Source organism: Astyanax mexicanus, chromosome 5, assembly GCF_023375975.1.
Source record: "Astyanax mexicanus isolate ESR-SI-001 chromosome 5, AstMex3_surface, whole genome shotgun sequence".
Classification (NCBI taxonomy): domain Eukaryota; kingdom Metazoa; phylum Chordata; class Actinopteri; order Characiformes; family Acestrorhamphidae; genus Astyanax; species Astyanax mexicanus.
Window position 1 is genome coordinate 38,840,469 of NC_064412.1, and position 27,369 is coordinate 38,867,837.

The window sequence follows — 27,369 nt, forward strand, 5'->3', positions numbered from 1 at the left end:
GAAGCTACTGAACGCGATGTCATGTGAGCGAGAAAGCCAAAAAACTCACTGGTCCTCCTGTTTTTATAATTGCAGTCCGGGTGCAAGAGTTTTATCACTGAGTAGAAGTGTGAAATATTTTTGTACAGACTGTCTGAATAGCGCTTAAGCAAGATCTAAAATATAAAACATATTCTGGTTTGTTTAAAACTTTTTCTTTAATAAATATTCCATATTTTTTTCTTTATAGTTTGGATGATGTTAGTATTAATCTATCATATTTTATGTTGCATTTACATTTTTTAAATACTTTATTACAAGTTTCAGTGTTAAGAATTAACATTATTTTATATATTTATATGGATATATCTTATGACCTTTTTCCCACAGGCAGATGACAGTAATCCTTCTCACATTTGAATTGAATTAATGATGCATCACATGCTGTACGTGCTGTACCAACAGCCACATGATTCCTGTCTCTGTGTTGCCTTTGCTTCACTGTTGCCATGTTACTAACACTGCAGAGGGCTGGGTGCTGCGCAGACGTCTGTAACGATTACGCTCTCCTCTTCTGTCCTCCTCAGGTGCTGTCGCTAGGCGCTGACGTGCTTCCAGAATACAAGCTCCAAACGCCACGCATCGACAAGTTCACCATTCTGCACTACAGCCCCTTCAAGGCGGTGTGGGACTGGCTGATCCTGCTGCTGGTGATCTACACGGCCATCTTCACGCCCTACAGCGCCGCCTTCTTGCTCAACGACATGGAGGAGCAGAAGCGGCGCGAGTGCGGGTACTCCTGCAGCCCCCTCAACGTGGTGGACCTGATCGTGGACATCATGTTCATCGTGGACATCCTCATCAACTTCCGCACCACCTACGTCAACGCCAATGAGGAGGTGGTCAGTCACCCGGCCAAAATCGCAGTGCACTATTTTAAAGGCTGGTTCCTCATAGATATGGTGGCGGCCATTCCCTTTGATCTTCTCATTTTTCGATCAGGGTCGGAGGAGGTGAGAAACGTTCCCAAACGTACTATAGAGGTGGAAATCAGATCAGATCAGTGCTCAATTCAAAAAACATTTAGTGAATACAACTTTTAATCAGCAAAATCCCAATTTAGACAAATCTGCACAGCCACCATGCTTCAATTCCTAATTCAGAGGTGCGTTTCCCAAAATTGATCAGTCCTAGTGAATAACGAATGAACTAATGCAGGATGTGAGAAAAGAACGAGCCAGTTCTGCAAAAGTTTTGCAAAAACAGCATTCTCAGTTGAACCACAAACATCAATTCAGCACTGCCAAATATACAGTTTTTATTCACTGTTATGCTGCTACTTTCTAGGAACTCTGTGTTTACATTGTTAAATAAAATCACTAGTATGTGCCCAGGCTCTGTAAAAAAAGTGAATTATGATAGAAAATTGGTCCAAATTTGATAAAATTATTAAATAGTGTTATTTTAACTGATTAATTACTTACATTAATGTGTTAACATTTGAACAGCACTAATTAAAAAAAAAAAGTTTAAATATTTGTTGAATATTTTGTAACACAGCATTTCACAGATTCCACAAAGCAAGATTACACAGTCATATGAACTGCATATCTTCCTTTCTCTGTCCTCCCTTTCAGACCACGACTCTCATTGGTTTGCTGAAGACAGCTCGGCTCCTGCGATTGGTGCGCGTGGCTCGTAAACTGGACCGTTACTCAGAGTACGGTGCTGCGGTGCTCATGCTGCTCATGTGTATCTTCGCGCTGATCGCTCACTGGCTGGCCTGTATCTGGTACGCCATCGGTAACATGGAGAAGTCCTATCTGGAGCACACTATCGGCTGGCTGGACAATCTGGGCGTGTCCATCGGGAAGCAGTACAACTGCAGCGACCCCTTCTCCGGCCCATCGATCAAAGACAAGTATGTTACAGCGCTCTATTTCACGTTCAGCAGTCTGACCAGCGTGGGCTTCGGAAACGTCTCCCCAAACACCAACTATGAGAAGATCTTCTCCATCTGCGTCATGCTCATCGGCTGTGAGTAGCACAGGTTTTACCTACCAGCCAGTGACAAAATGATCCTGGCAAAACACATAATAGTGCAACACTGTCAATAACTGTCAATAATACACAACAATGTAGTGCAATAGACTCTATTAACATACTCGCAACACATTATAATTCATTCATAAAGTATTATAAACATAGTATAAATATTTATAAACATGTATAACACATTATAGACATGCTTATTAGGCATTTTCATTTGTGTGATTATATTTAAGCAATAATACACGAGAGTAAGCAATATAGTATGTAATATTGGCACTGCGGGAGTGCAGTAGATCAGCACAGCAGTGCCAATATTACAGGTTATAACAGAAACCTCAAGTCTATTATTGCGATTATACCACAGTTCCATTATCGCTGTTTACTGAAAGATTTTGAGTTAAAGAGGATAATTAAAAAAATACGATCTGTTTGGTCATAAACACTCCACTCCACACTCCTTTAATAGTTTCATTGCTGCTCTGTTTGTAGCAGCGCTGTTTAGCTTGTAAGCGCTGCATCGTTGCAAGGCTACCTGTACGTGGCGGAGTAATACATGGAGAGCTTCGGTTACAGTGCATTACTGGCTGATAACAGCACTCATAGAACACCGTGCTGGGTCAAAACTAACTGTGGTATAATGCATCATAATCTGTGCTTGTAATATGTCACATATCTGCGTTAAAATATCATACATCAGTCACTATTAATACAGTATATTCCCATGATGGAATCTGTCACTTTACTTAAAGTGTACAACAAAGCATTCTAATACTTGATAAACGAATAAAAGCAATTATAATATTAAATATAAGTATAATTTGTGGGTGGTAATAAGTAAATATAGCATGCTTTGTCAAGGTTCTTAGTATTGAAACAAAAAATCGTATAAATAGAGCTGATAACAGTTCATAATACTGCATAATGCACAATAAACATTGCTATAATGTTACATTTTGCATAATGTTGCATGTTACATTTTAATATAATTTTTTTAATATATATATAGTTTATATATGTTTATAACACTTTATAAAGGGTTATAAAATGGGTTATGAGTAGGTTTACAGAGTCTGTTGACATAACATTTATAGAAAGTGTTACCAACATTTTAAGATGTTTATTAATAAATTGAGTGCACCCCACAGATTTGTAAAAATATTTCATTATATCTTTTCATGGGACAACCCTGAAGATATTTATTGTACAGCTTGTATATCAGTGCAAATTTACCATACGCATTAATATCTAAACCACTGGCAACAAAACAAAGTACTGTATTTTTTGCACTATAAGGAGCACTTATAATCCTTTTATTTTTCCCACAAATGGCCAGTGCACCTTATATATGAATTTTACCAGTCAGGTTATAAGGAGAAGTAAAGCCACTCTGCTGAAGTACAGCGTTATACAGGAGTTTCAGCTTATCCCGAGACATCGAGACTCGAGACTGGAGTAGTATGAACATTAGCCGCTAACTACGCTAAGCGTTAGCTATTTTGTTGTTTAGAGGTGAATATTATCGGCCTGTAGCCTGCTGCTAACCCTGGCTAGCACTGCTGGAGCAGCATTAGTATTACCTGCTAACCACGCTAAGTGCTAGCTCTTTTGTTGTTCAGAGGTGAGTTTATCGGGCTGTAGTCTGTGTGTGTGTTTACCGTGTTAAACAAGCTATGTTGGACAAACCGCTAGTTGCTAGCGCCCTGGGTTACTGGAACACTCAGGATTCCTCAGTGTAGCGCTGTTGGACGGCATTACCTGCTAACCACAACTAGCCTTAGTGGAAATCTGCAAATCTTAGCTTACTGTAAAAAAACAGAAGCACTTTACTCACCCAAATAAACAGTTTTAGGAGAGAAATATGTGAAGATTAACATCCAGCTCATGTTCTTTTTTCAAGAATTACAGTTTTGTTAACAGCTAAAAGATCTGCTGAATGAGAAGGAAAACATGGTGACACCCTGTTTCTTACTAGTGTTGCATAATGTACCTGGAAAATATTGGAAAATACTGAAAAAAATAGTGGTGGCCACTAGGGGTGGGCAATATTATATCATATACAATATATCGTGACACAGAAATATCATGATATTAAAAATCCATATTGTGATAATAGGGATGTTCTGTATTAAAAGTAGTTTATTATTTACTGTGAAGTATTAAGTGTATTTATTGTGTAATTGTTTTAGTTAGGAGATTATATTGTCCCTGTCCTATGAAAAACACTTATCTCCATTTTTGTTAATTTTTAGTTTACTACATAATTTGAACAGACAAACTGTCCCTTACACTGTGCCAAAATGTCTTAGTGCATAGACCAATAGAAACTCTTCAAAATGACCTGAAATAAACTCTTTTTACATTGACTTCCATTGGAAGTTTACAAGGTTTTTTCTGTTTTGGAGATCAGTGTTTTTCATTGGACAGCGACGATATGCAGGCACTAAATATTCTGCAATATTTTTTGCTGCATTATATTATTTTATGCTGTATTATTGATTTTGCCACATTATGATTATACTGTTATACCATTATACTTTATTCCTGAAATTAATTAATTATTTTAGTTTTCCTATATCGCCAAGTATATCGTTATCGCAAAAATACCCTGAAATATCGTGATATTATTTTAGAGCCATATCGCCCACCCCTAGTGGCCACACAACTAGGGACACTTTGGGCACAGTTGGGCATTTTTATCTATGGGTGTACTCACTTATGTTGCCAGCAGTTTAGACATTAATGTCTGTGCCATGTGAACAGGGCTTTATGCCTTTCGAATAGGGCTTAGGAGTTTTTTTTTTTGTTGATATCAATCAGTGTTTAATGATCTGTTTTTGGTTAATAAATAATAGACGTAAAGTATCTGAATAAATAGGTGCATTATAGTTGTAATAATGCAACAATGCAAAGGTAAAAGTTCTCCAAACTCACAAATTAATCCTAATAATCCTTCTCCTGACCTGTGCTCTCAGCCCTGATGTACGCCAGCATTTTCGGGAACGTGTCGGCCATCATCCAGCGGCTGTACTCGGGAACAGCACGCTACCACCTGCAGATGCTCCGGGTCAAAGAGTTCATCCGCTTCCACCAGATCCCCAACCCGCTCCGGCAGAGGCTGGAGGAGTACTTCCAGCACGCCTGGACCTACACCAACGGCATCGACATGAACATGGTATATCAGCGCTCCCGCGCTCCCGCGCTCACGTTTCTGCTTTATTAGTTGATGTTGTTTGTTCTCCGTGTCTTTTTATATCCCTTCTAAAACTAGATCACTGTGGGCATGACTCATATACCATATCCTCCACTGAATTTCTGCTGATATTATTAGATTGTGAGCTTATGAACAGCGTTTATTGCTTTGAGCTGATCAGTGTCTGTCTCTCTCTTGTCTGCTTCGTTGGGATTTCAATACTCCGGTAAGAACAGGAGGTACAGAGTGTGTATTAAAACATACAAACCTATTTTCTCCCTGGTATGAAAGACCTTATTAGAGCTTCATTAGATGCCAGATGAGTGATGTCAGTTTGGTGTCTTTCACTGTGTGAAAAACAATGTTTATTGGCTTATTATTTGGTGTTAAATGCAGTTTAAATTGCATTTAAACATATTAACAGTCATGTGAAAAAATTTACTAGTATTGCCCTGATGTTTGTTTGTTTGTTTGTTGAGAGCAAGGGTTTCCTCCTTGCAATCTTCCCATGAAAATCAAACCAGTCAGTGTCTATCTGATGTTGTAGATGCTGTACTTTAACTTCACTGAAACTCACCCTGATAATGCTGTACTTCAGCGTTAATAATAATAATAATAATAATAATAATAATCATAATAATAATATGGATTAGTTATAATATTATTAAAAGAACTATGTTAATTACATTTTACAAATACTGTTTAAAAGATATTTCTGAGCGCTATAAATGTTTTGTCTATAAGAACACATTCTCTGTGAACACATATATAACACATAATGCATTCAAAAGACATTTCTATGTATAAATATCTATAAGAATGCGTAACACATCATAGTCATGTTTATTAATCAGTATGAATTGTGATAGTAATCCATCATAAGCTGTGTTTTTTAATACATCTCTCCTTTACATATTTATAGCCTTGTTCATAATGCTGTATGAATGCATTATAATGTGGTATGAACGTGTCCATGCAGTCTTATAGAAATAACATTTAAAAGTTTGGACATTATTTTAAAATGTTCTGCATTGTAGATTAATACTAAACTATGAAGAAAAACATATGGAATTACTTATTCTGCTTAGATGACAGCTTTGCACATCTTGGCTGGATTTGCTCAGTCAGCTTTATGAGGTAGAGTCACCTGGAATTCAGGCTTTCAGTTAACAGCTGTGCTGAACTCATCAAGAGTTAATTACTTCAACTAGCCTAATTAGCCTCACTGAGAGTCTTATGTTAAGTGAAGTTTAAGGGTTAACTGTATCTAGCACTCAGTGCTATATCTTTACAATTAGGGCTGTATCTCTGAAAACATTTTGTCCTTTGAGTTTTAGAGCTGTAAAATTGACTGTGAGGGGAAGGCAGGTAGCGTTCTCTGCTGCAGTGCTGTTAGCCAATCAGAGACAATATGTTTGCATGTATAAAATATTCATGAGCAAGAGATGAAATCCTGTCCTTCTTCAGAGACCTCTCATTCAATGAAATAAAGCAGTGCATTACAGCTCACATGTTATTCATTCATACTAGAGACTACAACTAGATATTTAAAATGAAAATGAATGAAAAAATGATGGGATGAGACTTTTAATGTGTTTGAGAGCATCCGTTGTAAAGTTGTGAAGAGGTAGAGTTGGTTAGTATACAGTGAATAACTCTGTTTGAGTAATGTTTTAATCCGTGGTTTGTTTAACACTTTTAAGTTAATACATGATTCCTTATGTGTTCCTTCATAGTCTGAATGACTACAATATTCATTTACAATGTAGTGAAAAAAAATAAAAATGAATACATTGAATGAGAAGGCATGTCCAAACTTTTGACTGGTACTGCATTTAGTTATTTTGCCTCCATCTCTCAATTATGATAAAAATGAAAAAAAAAAAAAAATGAAAAAAGACAAAGATTTTCATGGGGTGTCCTCATTTTTTCACATGACTATATATGTTTAATATTGAACTGTGATGTACAGCTGGTATATGACTGATATATGATATATGATTGATTTTGCACAGTATTAGCAGTAGCTTCAGAGCAGAACAGGGAGAATCTTTAAGCAGAGGCTTCATTAAGAGGGCCAGTTGGAGTGGGCATTGAGGCTGGCATGGTGCCATTTGCACTGCCGCTCCAGCTTGCTGCCGACACCTGCACTTGCCAAATGATGTTAACCCTTTCCTTTCCAAATCTCCTCTGTCTTGCTCCCACTGTAAAGGAGCTTTTCCACATCCCTCTCCCAACCAAAGCATGAGGAGACCTGTTATGAGTACACCGTTTCCCACCATTATTAATAACTAATATTATTGCGCTAACAGTGTGTGGGTGTGATGCCAGTGCACTGCAGAATTACAGGTAAGTCCAATACCTAAACTTTCTGTTCAACATTTTAGACATTTTCTACATACTTTAGAGTTTATCTGTATAATGTAGAGATGGCCTAAACCGAAACTGAACAAAATCAAACATTTTGCAATCAAACATCTTTTCCCCATTTTATACAGTACATAAAATGGCACATAAAACTATAGTAAATAAAAGAAAAAGCAATGACAAAACATTCATTTAAAAATCTTTGTCTTCTGGTATAATACCTAAATATCTCAATACCGATACTAAAACAATACCAGAGCAAAAACCTATAACATCAAAAATAAATAAAATAAAATAGAAGACCGAACAAAGAACTAAAATATTAGTTTATTTATTAATAATTAATGGTTAACACTGTGATGATGTTTATTCTTCATTTCAAATAAGAAAATAATAAGTTGGATTTTTTTTTTGATAGATTATTCGTCTCTGAGCTGTCTGAGAGGAGAGCTCCTCCTAGCTAGAAACCTTCTCATTGTTCAGGGATTTAATTCACTCTGTCACTGAGAACCAAAGGAAAAAAATAGGCATTTAAAAGCTGGGAGACATTTAAACTATACAATCTCCAAATATTTTATGAATTACCATGAATCGTTTCAAGAATCAAGTGTAAATTCATATCAACGATTCAAAACATCGTTTACAAGCCCATGTATTGATATCAGCCTCAGACGCTGGATTATACTTCAGAATGCTTTTTTGTAACTGAAAACTGAAAAATAAAGCAGAAAGTTACTTTGAAAAAAAACTTTTGAGGAGAGCTTATTATTAAGCGATTTCCACAATAACAATGCAGTTTTTAGAAACAGTAGGATTTATTTCTACCTCTTTTTTAGCCATATACAGCTCTGGAAAAACGCAAGAGAGAGATGTTTCTGAATCAGTTTCTTTGATTATACTGTTTATAGTTAAAATGTTTGAGTAAAATGAACAGTGTTGTTTTATTCTATAAACTACAGACAACATTTCTCCCAAATTCCAAATAAAAATATTGTAATTTAGGGAATTTATTTACAGAAAATGAGAAATGGATGAAATAACAAAAAACATGTTCTCCTCCACCAGTCTTACACACTGCTTTTGGATAAATTTATGGCACTCCTGGTGGCTTGGTTTGATGGCTTGAGATCATCCATCTTTCTCTTGATTATATTCCAGAGGTTTTCAATTTGGTAAAATCAAAGAAAGAGAATTTTTAAGTGGTCTCATATTTTTTCCAGAGCTGTGTATGGTTTATGTTGACGTGTTGAGGCATTCTTGAGTTATTAATCGGAGAAGACGACACAGCATCTGATGCTGATTAGGTTAAAATACTGTTATTAAATAAATGGGGTATTGTACTATTTTTAGTATCGGTACACCATTTCAACACTATTAAACACTGAACCTAATAATATGCGCAGACAAACAGACAACCCAACATAGAACAATACAGTTTACCTAAGCAGTGAAGGTCTAATCGTAATTACATATTTTTAAGCAGAGCTATTTTATTCACAAATGTACATCAGCAATGCCATTTAAGTGATGAGCTAATGCTCAGTTAGCTCAGCTATTTTGATAGTCTATCCCTGATCTGCTCACGCATTATTTTATTGAATTTTCGGAAGTAGAGCATCAAAAACCTTAAAAAACTTAAACCTGACGACTCTCTGTCAGAGAGTCTCAAAGCTGTGCAGCATTAGACTAGGAGTGATCAGAGGATAGAGCGCCATCTATCCACCCAAAGAGAGCATGACCAATTGTGCTCTCTCAGACTCTGGCTGCTGATGCCAAGTAGCATGATTTCTAGGATTGTAACCAGCGAACCTTGAATCACAGTGACAGCACCTCAATCACTGGAAAGTGCTTTTTTCGGTTGCCAAATATTAAGTGCCGCTCTAATTTCAGCTCATCTGCTTGCTATTTTAAGCCGCCACAGTCTTTTTTTAATGTGAAACAAACTTCTAGAGACAAGAGACATGCTTTGAAAACCAAAGGACAACACAAATGGCAACTGTGCTGTGTCTCTGACTGCCTTCATCTCTGTTTCAAGACAAAGCCCAAAGCTTATAATTATATCCAGAAATTCCCTCGTGGAAGAATGTAGGGTGTGTAGCGTGTGAAGCAGGTGCAGGCTGAGCTCCGCCTTCCTTTCAGAACACCTGCTTTAACTGTCCTCTCTCTGTTTTTCTTCTCCACTCGGATCTCTCCATCTTCCTCCAGGTGTTGAAGGGTTTTCCAGAGTGTCTTCAGGCTGATATCTGCCTGCATCTCAACCAGTCTTTGCTGCAGAGCTGCAAGGCCTTCCGCGGGGCCAGTAAAGGGTGTCTGCGGGCGCTGGCCATGCGCTTTAAGACCACTCACGCCCCACCGGGTGATACCTTGGTGCATTCGGGGGACATACTCACTGCCCTGTACTTCCTGGCTCGCGGATCCATAGAGATCCTGAAGGACGACATAGTAGTTGCAATTTTAGGTGAGTTTATTTTGTGTGTTATTATGTTTAAAGGTGTCCTTCTGCTAAAATCCATATTTTTTTGTTCTTTGTGAAATATAGTAGGTCTCTCTGAGTTGTATATGCATGCTATCCATGAAACCTTAATCTCCAATGCCTGCAGTAGCCAGGCAGCGACACGGTCTCGTCAGACAGGAGCTAACAGCGCTAGGAAACTATAGGTTTGAATAGGATCTCCGGTGGATTTAGCATTTTACAGACACTCTAAGACTAGTTCAGTGGCTGAACTGCACTTAGCAGCAGGGCATTACACATGTTGTAAAGTAACATATGACATTGCAAAGAATGTTATTAGTGTAAAAATGTCTTTATTTTAAAACGTTTCTAACTCTCACTGCCTCGCTGTACTGTTAGCCAATCAGAGGCAATATGTTTGCATGTGTGAATATTCATGAGCAAGAGCCGAAATTCTACGTTTATCATAGGGTAATAAATCAGTTTAAACTGCACCTGAACAGCTGTGTAGCTTAAATGAAAGGAGTATATTTGGTAGTTGGATAGTCAGATTGAGACCGGATCACGTTCTGACCACCAACAACCTGCTCTGCAGTTGGTTTGGAACTTGGACAAGGAGACCACCTCCTCTTAATGGGTCTTGATGAGGTTGTTTTGCTCTGCATCCGAGTGCAACTACTGTTTTCAAAGCTTCTCAAGCGAACCACACCAAGAGTACAAATAAACCAGTGTCTGTTTTAACCAGATTAAATAGTGCTGGTGTAAAAAAAGCCCTGATATTAGAGGTGGGCGATATGGCCCTAAAATAATATCACGATATTTCATGGTATTTTTGCGATAACGATACTCTTGCCGATATGCCAAAACATTCAATTAAAACATAAATATTTCAAGAATACCCTACTGCAACAAAATGAAAATAAAATTTTATTATTGCATACAATATGATGTGGCACAAAAAATACAAGAATTTTATCAGATTTAAAACAGAAGTCAATGATCCAGAATGTCGTGATAATAATAATGCACTCCATTTATCTCCATATATATCCAGAACTGAAGTAAAATAAATGATAATACTGGACAGATATAATCTCTAGTCTCTAGTAGATATTTAATGGAAAATGAGAACAGTGTGAATTTTCCTTTTGCTATGAACAGCTAAAAAAAGGAGTACCCTGATGTGATAATTAGGGGTGGGTGATGTGGCGCAATATTTCAGGATATAATATCGTTCACGATATTCAAAAAAGTTGTTGATATTATCGCGTACGATACGATATGGCACACCCTTACCTGATATACAATATAATCAAAGACCAGCAGTTCAAAGCAAGCTCAGCATAATCCTTAAATAATGGTTAACATTGGACACGAATGGTAGTTCCTTTATAGATGCTTCTAGAATGGATAAAGTGGGCTAACATTTTGGAAGCTTTTGGAAAGAGGTTCCTCGCTAATGTCTGTGTTTCTTGGGTACCTACATCAGCAACTAGACTAGACACATTAAAACTGAAAGTTTAACTTCCGAATCCGTAATAAATGGTGCAGGTAATGGAAGCTGACAGTAGCTGGCTCTGAGTTAGGCTTGTTTCCACCGATCAGTTTACATCTACTGCAAAAGAGAAGAATTCATGATGCAACGCCGTGTCAAACCTGAGAAACTGCTCAAATCAAGTAGAAGCGCTTTAGGAAAACAAACAAATTCACAATAAAAAAAAAGCTTTTCAGTCTTTCTGCTTTCTTACAATAACCTGTCTAGATCTAATGGTATAATCTGTGTCTGGCTGTGTTTGAGCTCAGGTGTGACAATGTAAAAGCTCACACACTGTTTTAGTTAAGCAGCCATGGTAGAATATCATTGAAAAGTTACTTTATTTCAGTAATTCCTCTCAAAATGTGAAACTTAAATATTATATAGATGTATTATACACAGAGTGATCTATTTTAAATGTGTATTGCTTTTATTGTTGATGATTATGGCTTATCAGCCAATGAAAACCCAAAAATCAGTGTCTCAGAAAATTAGAATATTATATTAGACCAATTGGTGTTTTTGGCAGTGTGTGGAGTCCTGCTGGAAAATGAAATCCACACCTCCTTAAAAGTTGTCAGCAGAGGGCATCATAAAATTCTGAAAGTATTTTTCCAGACTGCAAAATGTACTGAAATGCTAAATTTACTGATGGTCAGTGATGGTTTGGAGAGTCATGTCATCTGCTGGTGTTGGTCCACTGTGTTATATCAAGTCCAAAGTCCAAAGTCAAATTTTCTGAGACACTGACTTTTGGGTTTTATTGGCTGTAAGCCATAATCATCAACAATAAAAGAAATAAAAGCTTAAAATAGATCACTCTATGTGTAATACATTTTAAACTGAATTACTGAAATAAAGTAACTTTTCAATGATATTGTATTTTTCTAAGATGCACTAGTGTATATATATATAAACAAATTTTAAAAAATTATAAATAATAAGAAAATAACCTTGATTTTGTGGATCACTTCTAGCTGAAACACAGCAGGGGGTTCCTGGGAGCACATTTGGCCATGTTGAATTGGCATTACAAAGGAAGGACAGCACGGTCTCTCATCTCTACTGTCGCTAAGCAACTTGTCACACAGCCAGGTGTCTGTGTGCCAGCTTGGCAGTGTGGAACGCTCCATGTTCTCTAGACGTGATGAAGAGCTTGCCAGCACTCGCAGTGGCCGGGAGTCCAGAGAGCTGTGGCGTTTCATCCAAATACATTTTAGCACAAAATCATAAAGCAATATTTGTTGTGTTTTAAATACTGGTACTCTTGTGTGATGAAGGGCAGTGGTATAGAAAACCGCAGCACACCAGCATGAGACCAGTACAAAATCAGTATTTCTCATGTTTTAAACACTGGTATGCCGGTCAGGCAGCATCACACAAGCATGAGACCAGTATAAACCAGTATTAGTAGTGCTTTAGACACTGGTAAGCTTGTCTAATGAAGGACAGTGGTATAGAACCAGTATCAAAACTGCATGAGACCAGTATAAACCAGCATTTTTTGTGTTTTAACCACAGGAATGCTTGTCAACTAGTACCGCACTAGCATGAAACCAGTATGAACCAATATTTGTAGTGTTTTAAACACTGGTATGCTTGTGTGATGAAGGACAGTGGTATAGAACCAGTATCACAACAGCATTAGTCCAGTATAAACCAGTATTAGTAGTGTTTTAAACACAGCTTGTGTGATGAAGGACAGTGGTATAGAAACAGCAGCACACCCGTATGAGACCAGTATAAACCAGTATTAGTAGTGTTTTAAACACTGGTACACTTGTGTGATGAAGGACAGTGGTATAGAAACAGCAGCACACCAGTATGAGACCAGTATAAACCAGTTTTTCTCAGGTTTTAAACACTGGTATGCTGGTCAAGCAGCATCACACCAGTATGAGACCAGTATAAACCTGTATTAGTAGTGTTTTAAACACTGGTACGCTGTGTGATGATAGACAGTGGTATAGAAACAGCAGCACACCAGTATGAGACCAGTATAAACCAGTTTTTCTCAGGTTTTAAACACTGGTATGCTGGTCAAGCAGCATCACACCAGCATGAGACCAGTATAAACCAGTATTAGTAGTGTTTTAAACATTGATATGCTTATGTGATGAAGGACAGTGGTATAGAAACAACAGCACAACAGTATGAGACCATTATAAACCAGTATTAGTAGTGCTTTAGACACTGGTAAGCTTGTCCGATGAAGGACAGTGGTATAGAACCAGTATCAAAACAGCATAAGACCAGTATAAACCAGTTTTAGTAGTGTTTTAGACACTGGTACGCTTGTGTTGAAGGACCGTGGTATAGAAACAGCAGCACACCAGTATGAGACCAGTATAAACCAGTATTAATAATGTTTTAAACACTGGTATGCTTGTGTGTTGGAAGACAGTGGTATAGAAACAGCAGCACACCAGTATGAGACCAGTATAAACCAGTATTAATAATGTTTTAAACACTGGTATGCTTGTGTGTTGGAAGACAGTGGTATAGAAACAGCAGCACACCCGTATGAGACCAGTATAAACCAGACAGATATGGTTCTACAGTATAAAAGGTCACAATGTTCTGATTCATGTCACTGAAGCCCTGGCCTTCAGCTGTCCTTGTGGCATCTCAAGCCTACTTTAGGCGCAGCCACCTGCTGGACTTAATGCCATAGTCCGGATGTTTGGGTTCTTTTCTGGGCTGATCCTGTAGCCATGGACATGCCATTTCTCAGATTTTTCTCCAAATGGAATTGGTAAAATGACTGGTTGGGTGAATGATTGGTTTAAGAATGACAACATGAGTCATCAATGAGTTAGTCAGTAACTCTGGCAGCCATGCATGCTCAAACCATGACATACCCACCACCATGTTTCACAGATTTTGTTTTTAATGAGTGAAATCTGTTTAGAATAATGTTAATAAACAGAATTATATATTTTTTTTTACTTTTCTCTTGAAAAAGTACCAAAATTTCAACTACTGCTGTAAGTTGAATAATATGAAAGAAAATTAATGTAGTGGAAGAAGGAAACAAAAAAAAAAACATTTTTCTAGGAGCAGTCTGTAAAAATGTGACTTATCATTCCTTAACTGACAGAAAAGTAGATTTTATACATACATTTTTAAAGATTTTTGAACACTTTATCTGCAAATGCCCTTAAATAAGAATAAGACTGAAATGTGTCATTTAATTATGTCTAAAATTTCAGGCATTTCAAACTGTCCCAAACAATATTGAGGCCAAATACAGATCTGGAAAAAAATAAGTTTGAATCAGTTTCTCTGATTTTGCTATTTATAGGTGTATATATTTAAGTAAAATGAACATTGTTGTTTTATGCTATAAACTACAGACAACATTTCTCCCAAATTCCAAAATATTGTCATTTAGAGCATTTAGTCTTACACACTCCTTTTGGAAAACTTTATGTCACTTCTGGTGCAGAAATTCGAGCAGTTCAGTTTGGTTTGATGGTTTGTGATCATCTTCCTCTTGATAAATTTTTTAGAGGTTTTCAATTTGGTAAAATCAGAGAAACAAATCATTTTTAAGTGGACTCTTATTATTTAATTAATTTGAGCCGTGTATTGAAGGTACTGGTAACCCTTTCTATGAATCAGGTATCTATTAAGCATTATAAATGCATTCATAAAGCTTCATAAACCATTCATAAAGCTTTATAACACTTGACATAATCCTTTCTAACTATACATAAATGTTTATAATCTCAAACATATAACATAACACAACAGTATGAAGCTTTATTGGTGAGATCTGTTTTTATACAGCTTAATAGATGTTGAATTCATTGACATAATGCTTTACCAAGATCCACAGCGATGCATTTCCTTCAAACTGAATAAACGGAATCAACATCTATGAAGCTCTATGAAACAGGTCTGACCAATAATGTAAAGAACAGCAAATGCAAATATATTATAATGCATTATATCGCTTTGTGATATAAAGCTTTATACTGTGGTGTTACAATGTTTTATGTTTGAGATTATGAACATTTATGTATAGTTATAAAGCATTATGAATTTTATTGAGGTATGTTAAGTTGGGTAATTGATGTATGTTGTTCATAAAAATACTTGATCACAAAAAAAGCCTTATGAATGGTTTATGAAGCTTTATGTTTGTTTTTAGAATGCTTTCTAGATACCTGATTCATAGAAAGCGTTACCAAGGTATTTTTTATGGTCTTTGGAAACAAAACAGCAGGATATGTCCAGAATAAACCAGAGACGGAGACAAGATAGTGCTTACAAACGAGAAGCTCAGACCCTCTCATCAGTCTGAGGGGTAGAGGGTACGAAAAGACACGAGGAGAGGAGAGGGGAGCGGGAGAAGAAGCCTGGCTGCAGGGAGTCCTTCATTATATTTTTTGATTGTCAGCTCGAAATGATGGAGAGGCGGCAGGGTAGCTGTTTTTTTAGGTTTATTAACAGACATATTTATATCTTTCACTTATTTATAACACACACACACACACACACACTCACACTTACTTCTTTCTTTTAGTAAACTTATGAGCTTGCACACTTAGAGATACACTCTGTCTTTTGTTCACACTCACACACCCTTACACACACTCTCACACACACACACACACGGAAGGTGGGGCAGGGTAAGCCGAATTTAAACGGCCCATTTCTCATTCTCCGAGTAAGCCAGCACCGACATAATAAGGCCAGAGGAAGAGAACAGGGGTACGTTGTAACACACACACACACACACATACATACACACGCACACACACAAACTCTCACACTCACATGCAACTCAGCAAAATTACTCTGCGAACTTGCAGAATTGCTGAGGGAAGCTTCAGCTGTTTCATGTATGTGCTCATGGGTTTCAGCAGGAACTTTATTATCAGCAGAAATCTATTATGAGATATCACCCACACACACACACACACATACACAGACTCTTCATTACACACATGGTCATTACCACCAGTCCAGTGTGTATTACACCATCAAGCTCAAACTGCTTCACCGGCACCCCCAGCCAAGTAAACTCGGCCACCAACCTGGAAACTCTGGAAAACAAACCTGTAAACCAGAACCACTGGACTACCAGGATCTCTAGCCCTCTGACCCCGTCTGTAACCCTAAGCCTCTCACTGACAGCAGGCCGTGGTCCAGATGGCTGTTGTTTATCTGGGTGAGCTCTGACCCTAGACGTGCTCTCAGTGTAAAGTGAGATGTGGAGCCGTGGCCTTTTGGTCCTGCTCCCTGTTTCAGAACATCAAGACAGCATCTTTACCAGCGAATGCCAGAACTCACACACTGATACACACGCTGGCAGTGTACGGTCGTTTAAAACCTGCACACTAGTGCTGCGTTCCATCTACCACAGAAGTTGGTCGTTTATTTTCTTGTATATTCTCTTGCAATTACTAAATACTCTTTGGGATTACTTGGATTTCTGCATTAATTGGTCATTAAATGTGTTCTGAACATCATCTAAGTCACAACAATAGACAAATACAGTCTGCTTAAACTAATACCACACAAAATTATACAAATTTGCATGGCTTTATTAAACACAACATGCTAACATTCACAGTGCAGGGTGGAAAAAGTAAGTGAACCTTTGCATTTAATAACTGGTTGATCCTCCTTTGGCAGCAAAAACCTCAACCAAACATTTTCTGTAGTTGCAGATCAGACCTGATCAACAGTCAGGAGCAATTTTGAGCATTTCTCTTCACAAATCTTCAGTTTAAGTTCAGCAATATTCTTGGGATATCTTTTGTGAATCTCTCTGTTGAGGTCATGAGGCCACGGCATCTCACTTGGGTTGAAGTCAGGACTCTTCAGAAGACGAATTTACTTCTGTTTAAGCCGTTCAGTTGTTGATTTACTTCTATGTTTTGGGTCGTTGTCCTGTTGCATCACCCATCCTCTGTTGAGCTTCAGTTGGCGGAAAGATGGTCTTAAGTTTTCCTGCAAAATGTCTTGGTAAACTTGGGAATTCATTTTTACGTTGATGACGACAATCCGTCCAGACCCTGAGGCAGCAAAACAGCCCCAATTCATGATGCCTCCTCCACCATGTTTCACAGTTGGGGTGAGGTTTTTGATGATGGTGTGCTGTGTCTTTTTTCTCCACACATAGCGTTGTGTGTTCCTTCCAAACAATTCATCCATTTTTGGTTTCATCTATCTACAGTATATTTAACCAGTACTGCTGTGGAACATACAGGTGCCCTTTTGCAAACTTCAATCATGAAGCAGTGTTTTTTTGGACAGCAGTGGCTTCCTCTGTGTTGTCCTTTCATGAACTCCATTCTTGTTTAATCTTTTTCTTATTGTAGATTTGCCAACAAAAATGTTAGCATGTGCCAGAGATTTCTGTAAATCTTAAGCTGACACTTTAGGATTCTTCCTCACTTCATTGATCATTGTGCGTTGTGCTCTTGCAGTCATCTTTACAGGATGACCACGCCTAGAGAAAGTAGCAACAGTGCTAAACTTTCTCCATTTGTAGACTGTCTGTCTTACCGTGGACACATGAACATCAAGGCTTTTAGAGATACTTTTGTAATCCGAGGCATCAAGCAATGCTTCTTAAGGACAGCAAACTCAAAACTGGTGTTTTTTCTTTTTATAGGGCAGGTCATCTTAAAGCAACACATCCAATCTCATCACATCCAGGCTCTTTTTAACTTTTAGAAAAGTCATTAGCCTAGGGCTTCACATACTTTTTCCTCCCTGCATTGTGAATGTTAATGTTGTGTTAAAAAAAAAAACATGTAAACACATTTTTTGTGTGTTTAAGCAGACTGTGTTTGTCTATTGTTGTGACCCATTTAATGACCAATTTCTTCAGTTCCTTGATAATTAAACAGTGTGAATGTTGTGATGTTACTGATGTTAAGGGCCCTGTTTTAGCTTCTTCAGAAGCCTTAGATTATATTAACACTTCTGGTTTTGCTGTGCACAGAATGATGTGTAGTGTGGTACACATCTTCTATTTCTTGTATTCATCTTTTGTGATTTTCTACCATTAATATCTCCTCTTGTTCTTGCTGGCTGTGTGGTTTAGGAAAGAACGACATATTTGGTGAGATGGTCCATCTTTATGGCAAACCCGGGAAAGCCAACGCTGACGTGCGGGCGCTCAGCTACTGTGACCTCCACACCCTGGAAAGAGAGGAGCTGCTGGAGGTGATGGACATGTACCCAGAGTTCGCCGACTACTTCTGGTCTAACCTGGACCTCACCTTCAACCTGCGTGATGAGAACACCAAGGTAGGGCTGCTCCTCTTCGTTTATCTGAACACAGACCACCAGCTACACTGCAAGATACTTAACATTCCTCGACCCACAGTGTTAAGTGCATACCAGAATTATGTGGTAGAAGGCATTACCACCCACAGTGGACAGCACAGTGGGAGGTGATGATCGTTACCGGCAGCATCTGGCTAGAATTGTTCAACAACCGCAACCTTAAACATATTTTATTGAGATTTTAGTGATAGACCAACACAAAGTAGAACATAATTGTAAAGTGGAACAAAAATGATGAAAATTTTAATCAAATAAGAATCTGAAAAGTGTGACGTGCAAAAGTATTTAGAGTCCAGCTGTGTTTAATTTAGTCTCAGTATAAATACACCTGTTCTGTGAAGGCCTCAGTGGTTCATTAGAGAACACTAGTGAACAAACAGCATCATGTAAAACCAAGGAACTCACCAGACAGGTCAAAGATAAAGTTGTGGAGAAGTTTAAAGCAGGATTAGAACATAAAAAACAAATCCCAAGCTTTGAGGATCCCAATGACCACTGTTCAATCCATCATCCAAATATAGAAAAAGTATACTACACCTGCAAACCTACCAGAACATGGCTATTTACCCAAACTGACAGATCAAGCAAGGAAAGCTTGAACTGGTCAGAAAAGCAGCCAAGAGACCCATGGTCACTCTGGAGGAGGTGCAGAAATCCACAGCTCAGGAGGGCGAATCTGTCCACAGAACAACTATAAGTGGTGCACTTCACAAATCTACCTTTTATGGAAGAATGGCATAAAGAAAAAAATTGTTGAAAAGAAAGACATAAGAAGTGTTGATTGCTATCCAACGTTTTAGTCTAAATGCAATTCCCACTGTGAAACATGGTGGTGGCAGCATCATGCTGTAGAGATGCTTTTCTTCAGCAGGGACAGAGAAGTTGTTAGAGGCTGCAAAAGACTTGAGACTGATGCAGAGATTCACCTTCCAGCAAGATAATGACAGTGGAATGATTTATATCAAAGAATATTCATGTCAGCCACCACCATGCTTAACAGTTGTTTGAATGGTTTAAATACCTGAATCTCCAGTTTTCAATTTTAGGCTCATTTGTAACCCCGCCCTTCTTGTTACTTCCACAGGTGTCCCTTGTCTGTGACTGTTCATAAATACCTCATGTGCTTCTTTTGTTCTGGGCCGTGCTTTTTGTTTGTGTTAGGCCCTGTAGCCTGTGTAGACCCAGTCTTTTGTTTAATATCTGTTTGTTTCTCAATTCTGCAGTTTTTTTTGTAAGCTTAGTATTTGGTTTGTTTTCTTTAGTCTGTTTCTTTGTTTGTGTATTTTGCTTGTTTGTTTTAGTCTTATGGTTTTTCCTTTGTTTTACACTCTTTGTTTCTTAGCCTTAGTGTTTAATTTACTCCCCTAGTGTTTGTTCTTTGTTTATTATTTAAAATATGGGAAACAAAAGAGATGAGCTTGAGCTATTTTGCAAAGAAGAACAAACAAAAATGTCACTCTCTAGATTCTCAAAGTCTTACAGTTGTAATTGCAGTAAAAGGTGGCTCTACTAAGTATTGAAATAGGGGTCTAAATATCTTTGCAGATTTAGATTTTTATTCGATTAAAATTTTGAAAACCATGTATAATTTTCGTTCCACTTCACACTTATATGGTACTTTGTGTTGATCTTTCACTTAAAACATGTAACATGTTTGTGCTTGTAAGGTGACAAAATGTAAATATGGTTGTCTTATGATTCTAATAATAGTATTGTATATTTCCCATGCAGAGTACTGCCCGCCAGAGGAACCTGTACACTGCAGTGAGTGACTCAGACCATGAGGAGCCAAACGGCAGACCTAAATCCTGCTTTAGGACCAAGTCGTACACAGGTAAACCTTTATCACTGCAGCATATATATTTATATACACTGCTCAAAAAAATAAAGGGAACACTCAAATAACACATCCTAGATCTGAATGAATGAAATATTCTCATTGAATACTTTGTTCTGTACAAAGTTGAATGTGCTGACAACAAAATCACACAAAAATCATCAATGGAAATCAAATTTATTAACCAATGGAGGCCTGGATTTGGAGCCACACACAAAATTAAAGTGAAAAAACACACTACAGGCTGATCCAACTTTAATGTAATGTCCTTAAAACAAGTCAAAATGAGGCTCAGTATTGTGTGTGGCCTACACGTGCCTGTGTGACCTCCCTACAACGCCTGGGCATGCTCCTGATGAGGTGGCGGATGGTCTCCTGAGGGATCTCCTCCCAGACCTGGACTAAAGCATCCGCTAACTCCTGGACAGTCTGTGGTGCAACGTGACGTTGGTGGATGGAGCGAGACATGATGTCCCAGATGTGCTCAATCGGATTCAGGTCTGGGGAACGGGCAGGCCAGTCCATAGCTTCAATGCCTTCATCTTGCAGGAACTGCTGACACACTCCAGCCACATGAGGTCTAGCATTGTCCTGCATTAGGAGGAACCCAGGGCCAACCGCACCAGCATATGGTCTCACAAGGGGTCTGAGGATCTCATCTCGGTACCTAATGGCAGTCAGGCTACCTCTGGTGAGCACATGGAGGGCTGTGCGGCCCTCCAAAGAAATGCCACCCCACACCATTACTGACCCACTGCCAAACCAGTCATGCTGAAGGATGTTACAGGCAGCAGACCGCTCTCCACGGCGTCTCCAGACTCTGTCACGTCTGTCATGTGCTCAGTGTGAACCTGCTTTCATCTGTGAAGAGCACAAGGCGCCAGTGGCGAATTTGCCAATCCTGGTGTTCTCTGGCAAATGCCAAGCGTCCTGCACGGTGTTGGGCTGTGAGCACAACCCCATCTGTGGACGTCAGGCCCTCATACCATCCTCATGGAGTCGGTTTCTAACCGTTTGTGCAGACACATGCACATTTGTGGCCTGCTGGAGGTCATTTTGCAGGGCTCTGGCAGTGCTCCTCCTGTTCCTTCTTGCACAAAGGCGGAGGTAGCGGTCCGGCTGCTGGGTTGTTGCCCTCCTACGGCCTCCTCCACGTCTCCTGGTGTACTGGCCTGTCCCCTGGTAGCGCCTCCAGCCTCTGGACACTACGCTGACAGACACAGCAAACCTTCTTGCCACAGCTCGCATTGATGTGCCATCCTGGATGAGCTGCACTACCTGAGCCACTTGTGTGGGTTGTAGAGTCCGTCTCATGCTACCACGAGTGTGAAAGCACCACCAACATTCAAAACTGACCAAAACATCAGCCAGACAGCATAGGTTCTGAGAAGTGGTCTGTGGTCCCCACCTGCAGAACCACTCCTTTATTGAGTGTCTTGCTAATTGCCAATAATTTCCACCTGTTGTCTATTCCATTTGCACAACAGCAGGTGAAATTGATTGTCAATCAGTGTTGCTTCCTAAGTGGACAGTTTAATTTCACAGAAGTTTGATTTACTTGGAGTTATATTGTGTTATTTGAGTGTTCCCTTTATTTTTTTGAGCAGTATATATATATATATATATATATATATATATATATATATATATATATATATGCATATTTATATACATAAATATAGCTATTCTCATTAAAATGTCAAGCTATTTATATGTATCCAAGTTTTTTGTTTTAATTTCAAGAGACTAAAGAGACACTTGCTACATATTTAGCAATTAACAGTAAAATTCTGCTTTTTTTACCATATCTCATATTATCTCCATTTGTACCTGAGGTAAAGCTTGAGCTGTTCACTTCGATGTGGTTAAATATGACAGTAATTAACATTTACATTTTAGAAAATCTAAATGTCATGGCACAATGCCATAACATTGTGGGTGCATTCATGTCAGAAAATAAATATAAATGAATAAAAAAACTGATTTCTGTGTAGTCTGAAGTCTTATTAATAGGATTAATAGTCATTTTTATGAGACCCCACAGTATTCTGATAATGACCCACAAAGAGAAGCATTTCCCAAACGCTAGAACCTTCACAGTGCTCCTGACGGTGGAATTGATAAGCTGAGAGAAAGCCATTCTGATGCTTTCTCCTTCCATCCACCGTCTCCTTTTTTCTCCTCCGCCCCTCCCCCTCTCTCATCCTCTCAACCCTGCTGTCCGGGTCTGTTTCGGCCAGTTGCTATGGTGGCGGGTGGTATCAGCTGCTTGCTGTTAGTCTGTAGTGACGGAGGAAATGTGAGGATGTGTTACACGGTTTCCACCTACAGGTGGAGTTCCTGTCCCTGTATGACCTGCGCCTGAGTTAGTTAATCCCTCCAATTCATCTCCCCTTCTGTTTGTAATATCAGTTCTCCTACAAACTTTCATTATCTCTCTCTCTATCTGTCTCTCTCTCTCCCTCTCTCTCTCTCTCTCTCTCTCTCTCTGTCTCTCTCTCTCTCCCTCTCTCTCTCTCCCCCTCTCTCCCCCCCCCCTCTCTCTCTCTCTCTCTGTCTCTCTCTCTGTCTCACTCTGTCTAACTCTGTTTCTCTTTCTAGCCCAATCCCATTTCACCTCTTGCCCCCTACTACATAGCCCCACCCCTCTGTTTTGCATGTTCAAACTTAGAGGTAGGGTGTCACAATTCTTGTTGGGATAGAGGGGTAGATTGTCCTGATTCTTGTTGGGATAGAAGGGTATGGTGTCCCATTTCTTGTTGGGAGTAGATTGTCCTGATTCCTGTTGATAGAGGGGTAGGGTTTCTTGATTCTTGTTGGGATAGAGGGGTAGATTGTCCTGATTCATGTTGGGATAGAGGGGTAGATTGTCCTGATTCTTGTTGGGATAGAGGAGTAGGGTGTCCCGATTTTTTTGGGATAGAGGGATAGGGTGTCTCGATTCTTGTTAGGATGGAGGAGTAGGGTGTCACGATTCTTGTTTGGATAGAGGGGTAGATTGTCCTGATTCCTGTTGGGATAGAGGGGTAGATTGTGCTGAATCTTGTTGGGATAGAGGGGTAGATTGTGCTGATTCTTGTTGGGATAGAAGTGTATGGTGTCCCATTTCTTGTTGGGAGTAGATTGTCCTGATTCATGTTGAGATAGAGGGGTAGGGTTCCTTGATTCTTGCTGGGATAGAGGGGTAGATTGTCCTGATTCTTGTTGGGATAGAGGGGTAGATTGTCCTGTTTTTTGTTGGTATAGAGGAGTAGGGTGTCCCAATTTTTTTGGGATAGAGGGATAGGGTGTCTCGATTCTTCTTAGGATGGAGGGGTAGGGTATCACAATTCTTGTTTGGATAGAGGCGTAGATTGTCCTGATTCCTGTTGGGATAGAGGGGTAGATTGTGCTGAATCTTGTTGGGATAGAGGGGTAGATTGTCCTGTTTCTTGTTGGTATAGAGGAGTAGGGTGTCCCGATTTTTTGGCATAGAGGGGTAGATTGTGCTGATTCTTGTTGGGATAGAGGGGTTGATTTTTCTTCATTCTTGTTGGCATAGAGGGGTAGATTTTTCTTAATTCTTGTTGGGATAAAGGGGAACTTTTTTCTTAATTCTTGTTGGGATAGAGGGGTTGATTTTTCTTCATTCTTGTTGGCATAGAGGGGTAGATTTTTCTTAATTCTTGTTGGGATAAAGGGGTACTTTTTTCTTAATTCTTGTTGGTATAGAGGGGTAGATTTTTTTTTATTCTTGTTGGGATAGAGTAGTTGAGGGTCTCGATTCTTGTTGCGATAGAGGGGGAGGGTGAAGGGTTAGAGCTACATGGCCTCTAAACATAGACATTTTTTTCAGAGACATCACCAAAACGATGGTGACAAACGCAACCAAAGAAACCCACAATGTAGTGTTATTTTAGTTCAGTATTACAATAACCATTGCATTAGCTAAAGGCTCAATCCTGTTTTTAATTTAATTTGTAGCCTCTATCGCAACAAGAATTGGGACACCCTACCCTTCTATCTCAACAAGAATCAGAACATCCTACCTATTGTGACGGCGTGATGTCTCTGTCTTTTAAGCTGGTCCAAGCTGACTGGCTAATCTGTCCAACGAGTTCCAGCTGGGATCAACCAGGGCTGTGCGTCCTGGCATAATATTTTGTTCACACACAAAAAAATGCTATAATAGCTAGGTAGCTAATTTTCCCAGCCCACCTTAAATGGTGCAGCAGTTGCATTCTGTCATCTGAGGTTGCTGCATTATCTAAGATGGAACTGGAAAATTAAACAAGAATGGAGCAAATGGCTCTCTATCTCTGAGGAATTGGGGTGGATGTTAATAAATAATTGTATTACTGTCGCACGCACCTTTCCTCCATTCCTACACTTCATTTATTTGTTTATTTTGATGACATAGTGGGTTCTTAAAGGGTTGTACTATTTTTATTGATGAGGAGATTTAACCACTTAAACCACTTAACCCCCTTATAACTCAAATCCATAAGGAAAGCATGGCACTCAAAAACAAGGGGTATGGGTACAAATGAGAAATGAGAATAACCCTTTCTCTCTCTTTCTATCTCTCTTTCTATCTGTCCCTCTCTCACACCCTCTCTGAGGTTTCCACTGGAGGCTAATCAGATAAAAAATGACAGACAGAATGACATTTTGACATATACAGAGTGGCTGCATATGTCACTGCAGCCAAGTACATTCTGTCTCTTCCTTTAGGCACTCCAAACCAACAGCGAGAGGTGGAGAGCGAAAGAGGTGGAGACACACACCCTCTCCAGCAGCAGGAGGAAGAGGTGGAGGAGGAGCAGGAGGACAGCGAGGATGAGGAAGTGAAGGAGGAGAAGATAAAAGGCGAGAAAAAGGAGGATGCGAGGGAAGAGAAGAAGAACCTGGGATTGGGGGTGCTGGGCCACTCCCTCAATTTCAATCTGAACACCTTTGACGACTCGCATACTAAAGAGTGCGCTGGGAGCGCTGCTTTTTACAACGGTAGTGCCACAAGCATCACACACACACATAAAAACACATACATTAACATAAAGCCAGTGACCGTAAAGCCCTTTTCACACTGAGTTAGTTTTTTTTTTTTTTCAGATAAAGAAACGCATGTCAAATATGAAAAAAAGAAAAAAATATATTAAAAAAGTGATTTTACTTCAATATTAATCAGCAGTACTTTAGCAGTACATCTTATCTTATCTTACTCAATATAGCGGGTACCCATTTTTTTCTGTGCAGAGATAAAACAGAATTCAGTACTCTTGCTGAATCTACAATGTATAGGTCAATAAACACATCAATAAATTGATGTGCTGTAAATAAAACAGCATTGCAAGAGTGCTAACCCTGACCCTGTACAAGTAGAGCAGTTGTTGTTAGGATTCAAGGCTTCGAGGAAACCTTATTGTCATTCGCATCACATGTGGTACATGAGCTGAAACTAAATTGTAATCTTACAGTCCATTTACACCAAAGAGATATTGTTATATAGATAAAATAAAATAAGAATAAGATAAGTATAAAAAATATTACGAATGAAATAGATAACAAGATAAATCCTAAAATCCTTTAATTTTTCTAAAAATTGTCAGTGTGCCTTATAATCCGGTGCGCCTTATGTATGAATTCTACCAGTCAGGTTGTAATGAGCAGTAAAGCCACTCCACTGAAGTACAGCTTTAAACAGGAACTTCGGTTTAGTTCTCCAGCACCAGGGCTGGAGTAGCATTAGCATTACCCTCTAACAACGCTCGCTATTTCCCTGTTCAGAGGTGAGTATTATCAGCCTGTAGCCTGCATTAGCATTAGCTGCTAACCGTGCTAAGCGCAAGCTCTTTTGTTGTTCAGAGGGAAGTATTATTGGACTGTATCCTGGGCATTTAACATGTTAAAACAAGCTAAATGGGATGAACAGCTAGCTAATATCGCCCTGGCTTACCGGAACACTCAGGGTTTCTCAGTGTACCGCTGTCGGGCAGCATTAGCCACTAACTGCTAGTGGTTAGCGGCTAATGCTAATGCTCCAGCCTTAGTGCTAAAAGAAAATTGGGTAAATATGCTTACTGTAAATAAACGAAAGCGCTTTACTCACCCAAATAAACAGTTTTCAGGAGAGAAATCTGTGTAGATTTACATCCAGTGCTCGTTTGACTTTAAAATAAAAGTCTTTTTTAAATTACAGTTTGGTTTAGTTAGCTTAGATTAACTTAACTTAGTTAGCTAACATTACCCCCCACAACCACCACATAGCGGCGAGAGCTGCTGAATTAGAAGATTCTTATAGTGTCTCCTGCAGCTTATGTACAAAAATAGACTAGAAAATAGACGTTCATTGATAGTGCATCTTATAATATGAAGCCCTATAGTGCGAAAAACACATTACTATATAAAAAATAGAGTAGGGAAGTAGGGAAGTAGCAGCAACATGTAACAAGTGCAAGTGCATAAGGCAATTTTGCTACAGCAGCATATATACATCTGAAACTTTTACAGTCGAAAGTATGTTATTATATAAATTCCACGACAATAAGTTGTTCGTTGTTCAGTAAAGCCAGAAAGGTTCAGATACACCATGTGCACCACTGGACTAACAGTCCAGCTGCTCACAGACATTATAGTAAAAATTGTTTATGTTAAGAAGAGCAAAACCA

The 27,369-nt window shown here is 38.9% G+C and overlaps 1 protein-coding gene across 5 annotated transcripts in view; it reads left to right on the plus strand.

Annotated features, from left to right (window-relative positions):
* The window catches only part of kcnh7 (potassium channel, voltage gated eag related subfamily H, member 7), a 130,362-nt gene that overhangs the window by 90,250 nt on the left and 12,743 nt on the right, over nt 1–27,369 (plus strand). For 4 of the 5 annotated variants that reach the window (XM_049479147.1, XM_049479145.1, XM_049479148.1 and 1 more), the window contains 7 exons: nt 567–992; nt 1,617–2,016; nt 5,004–5,203; nt 9,794–10,046; nt 18,641–18,846; nt 20,617–20,719; nt 25,436–25,708. In XM_049479147.1, the coding sequence (XP_049335104.1) occupies nt 567–992; nt 1,617–2,016; nt 5,004–5,203; nt 9,794–10,046; nt 18,641–18,846; nt 20,617–20,719; nt 25,436–25,708 (1,861 nt within the window). The remainder of the gene's footprint in view (nt 1–566; nt 993–1,616; nt 2,017–5,003; nt 5,204–9,793; nt 10,047–18,640; nt 18,847–20,616; nt 20,720–25,435; nt 25,709–27,369) is intronic. The other variant, XM_049479146.1, reaches the window with a different exon arrangement.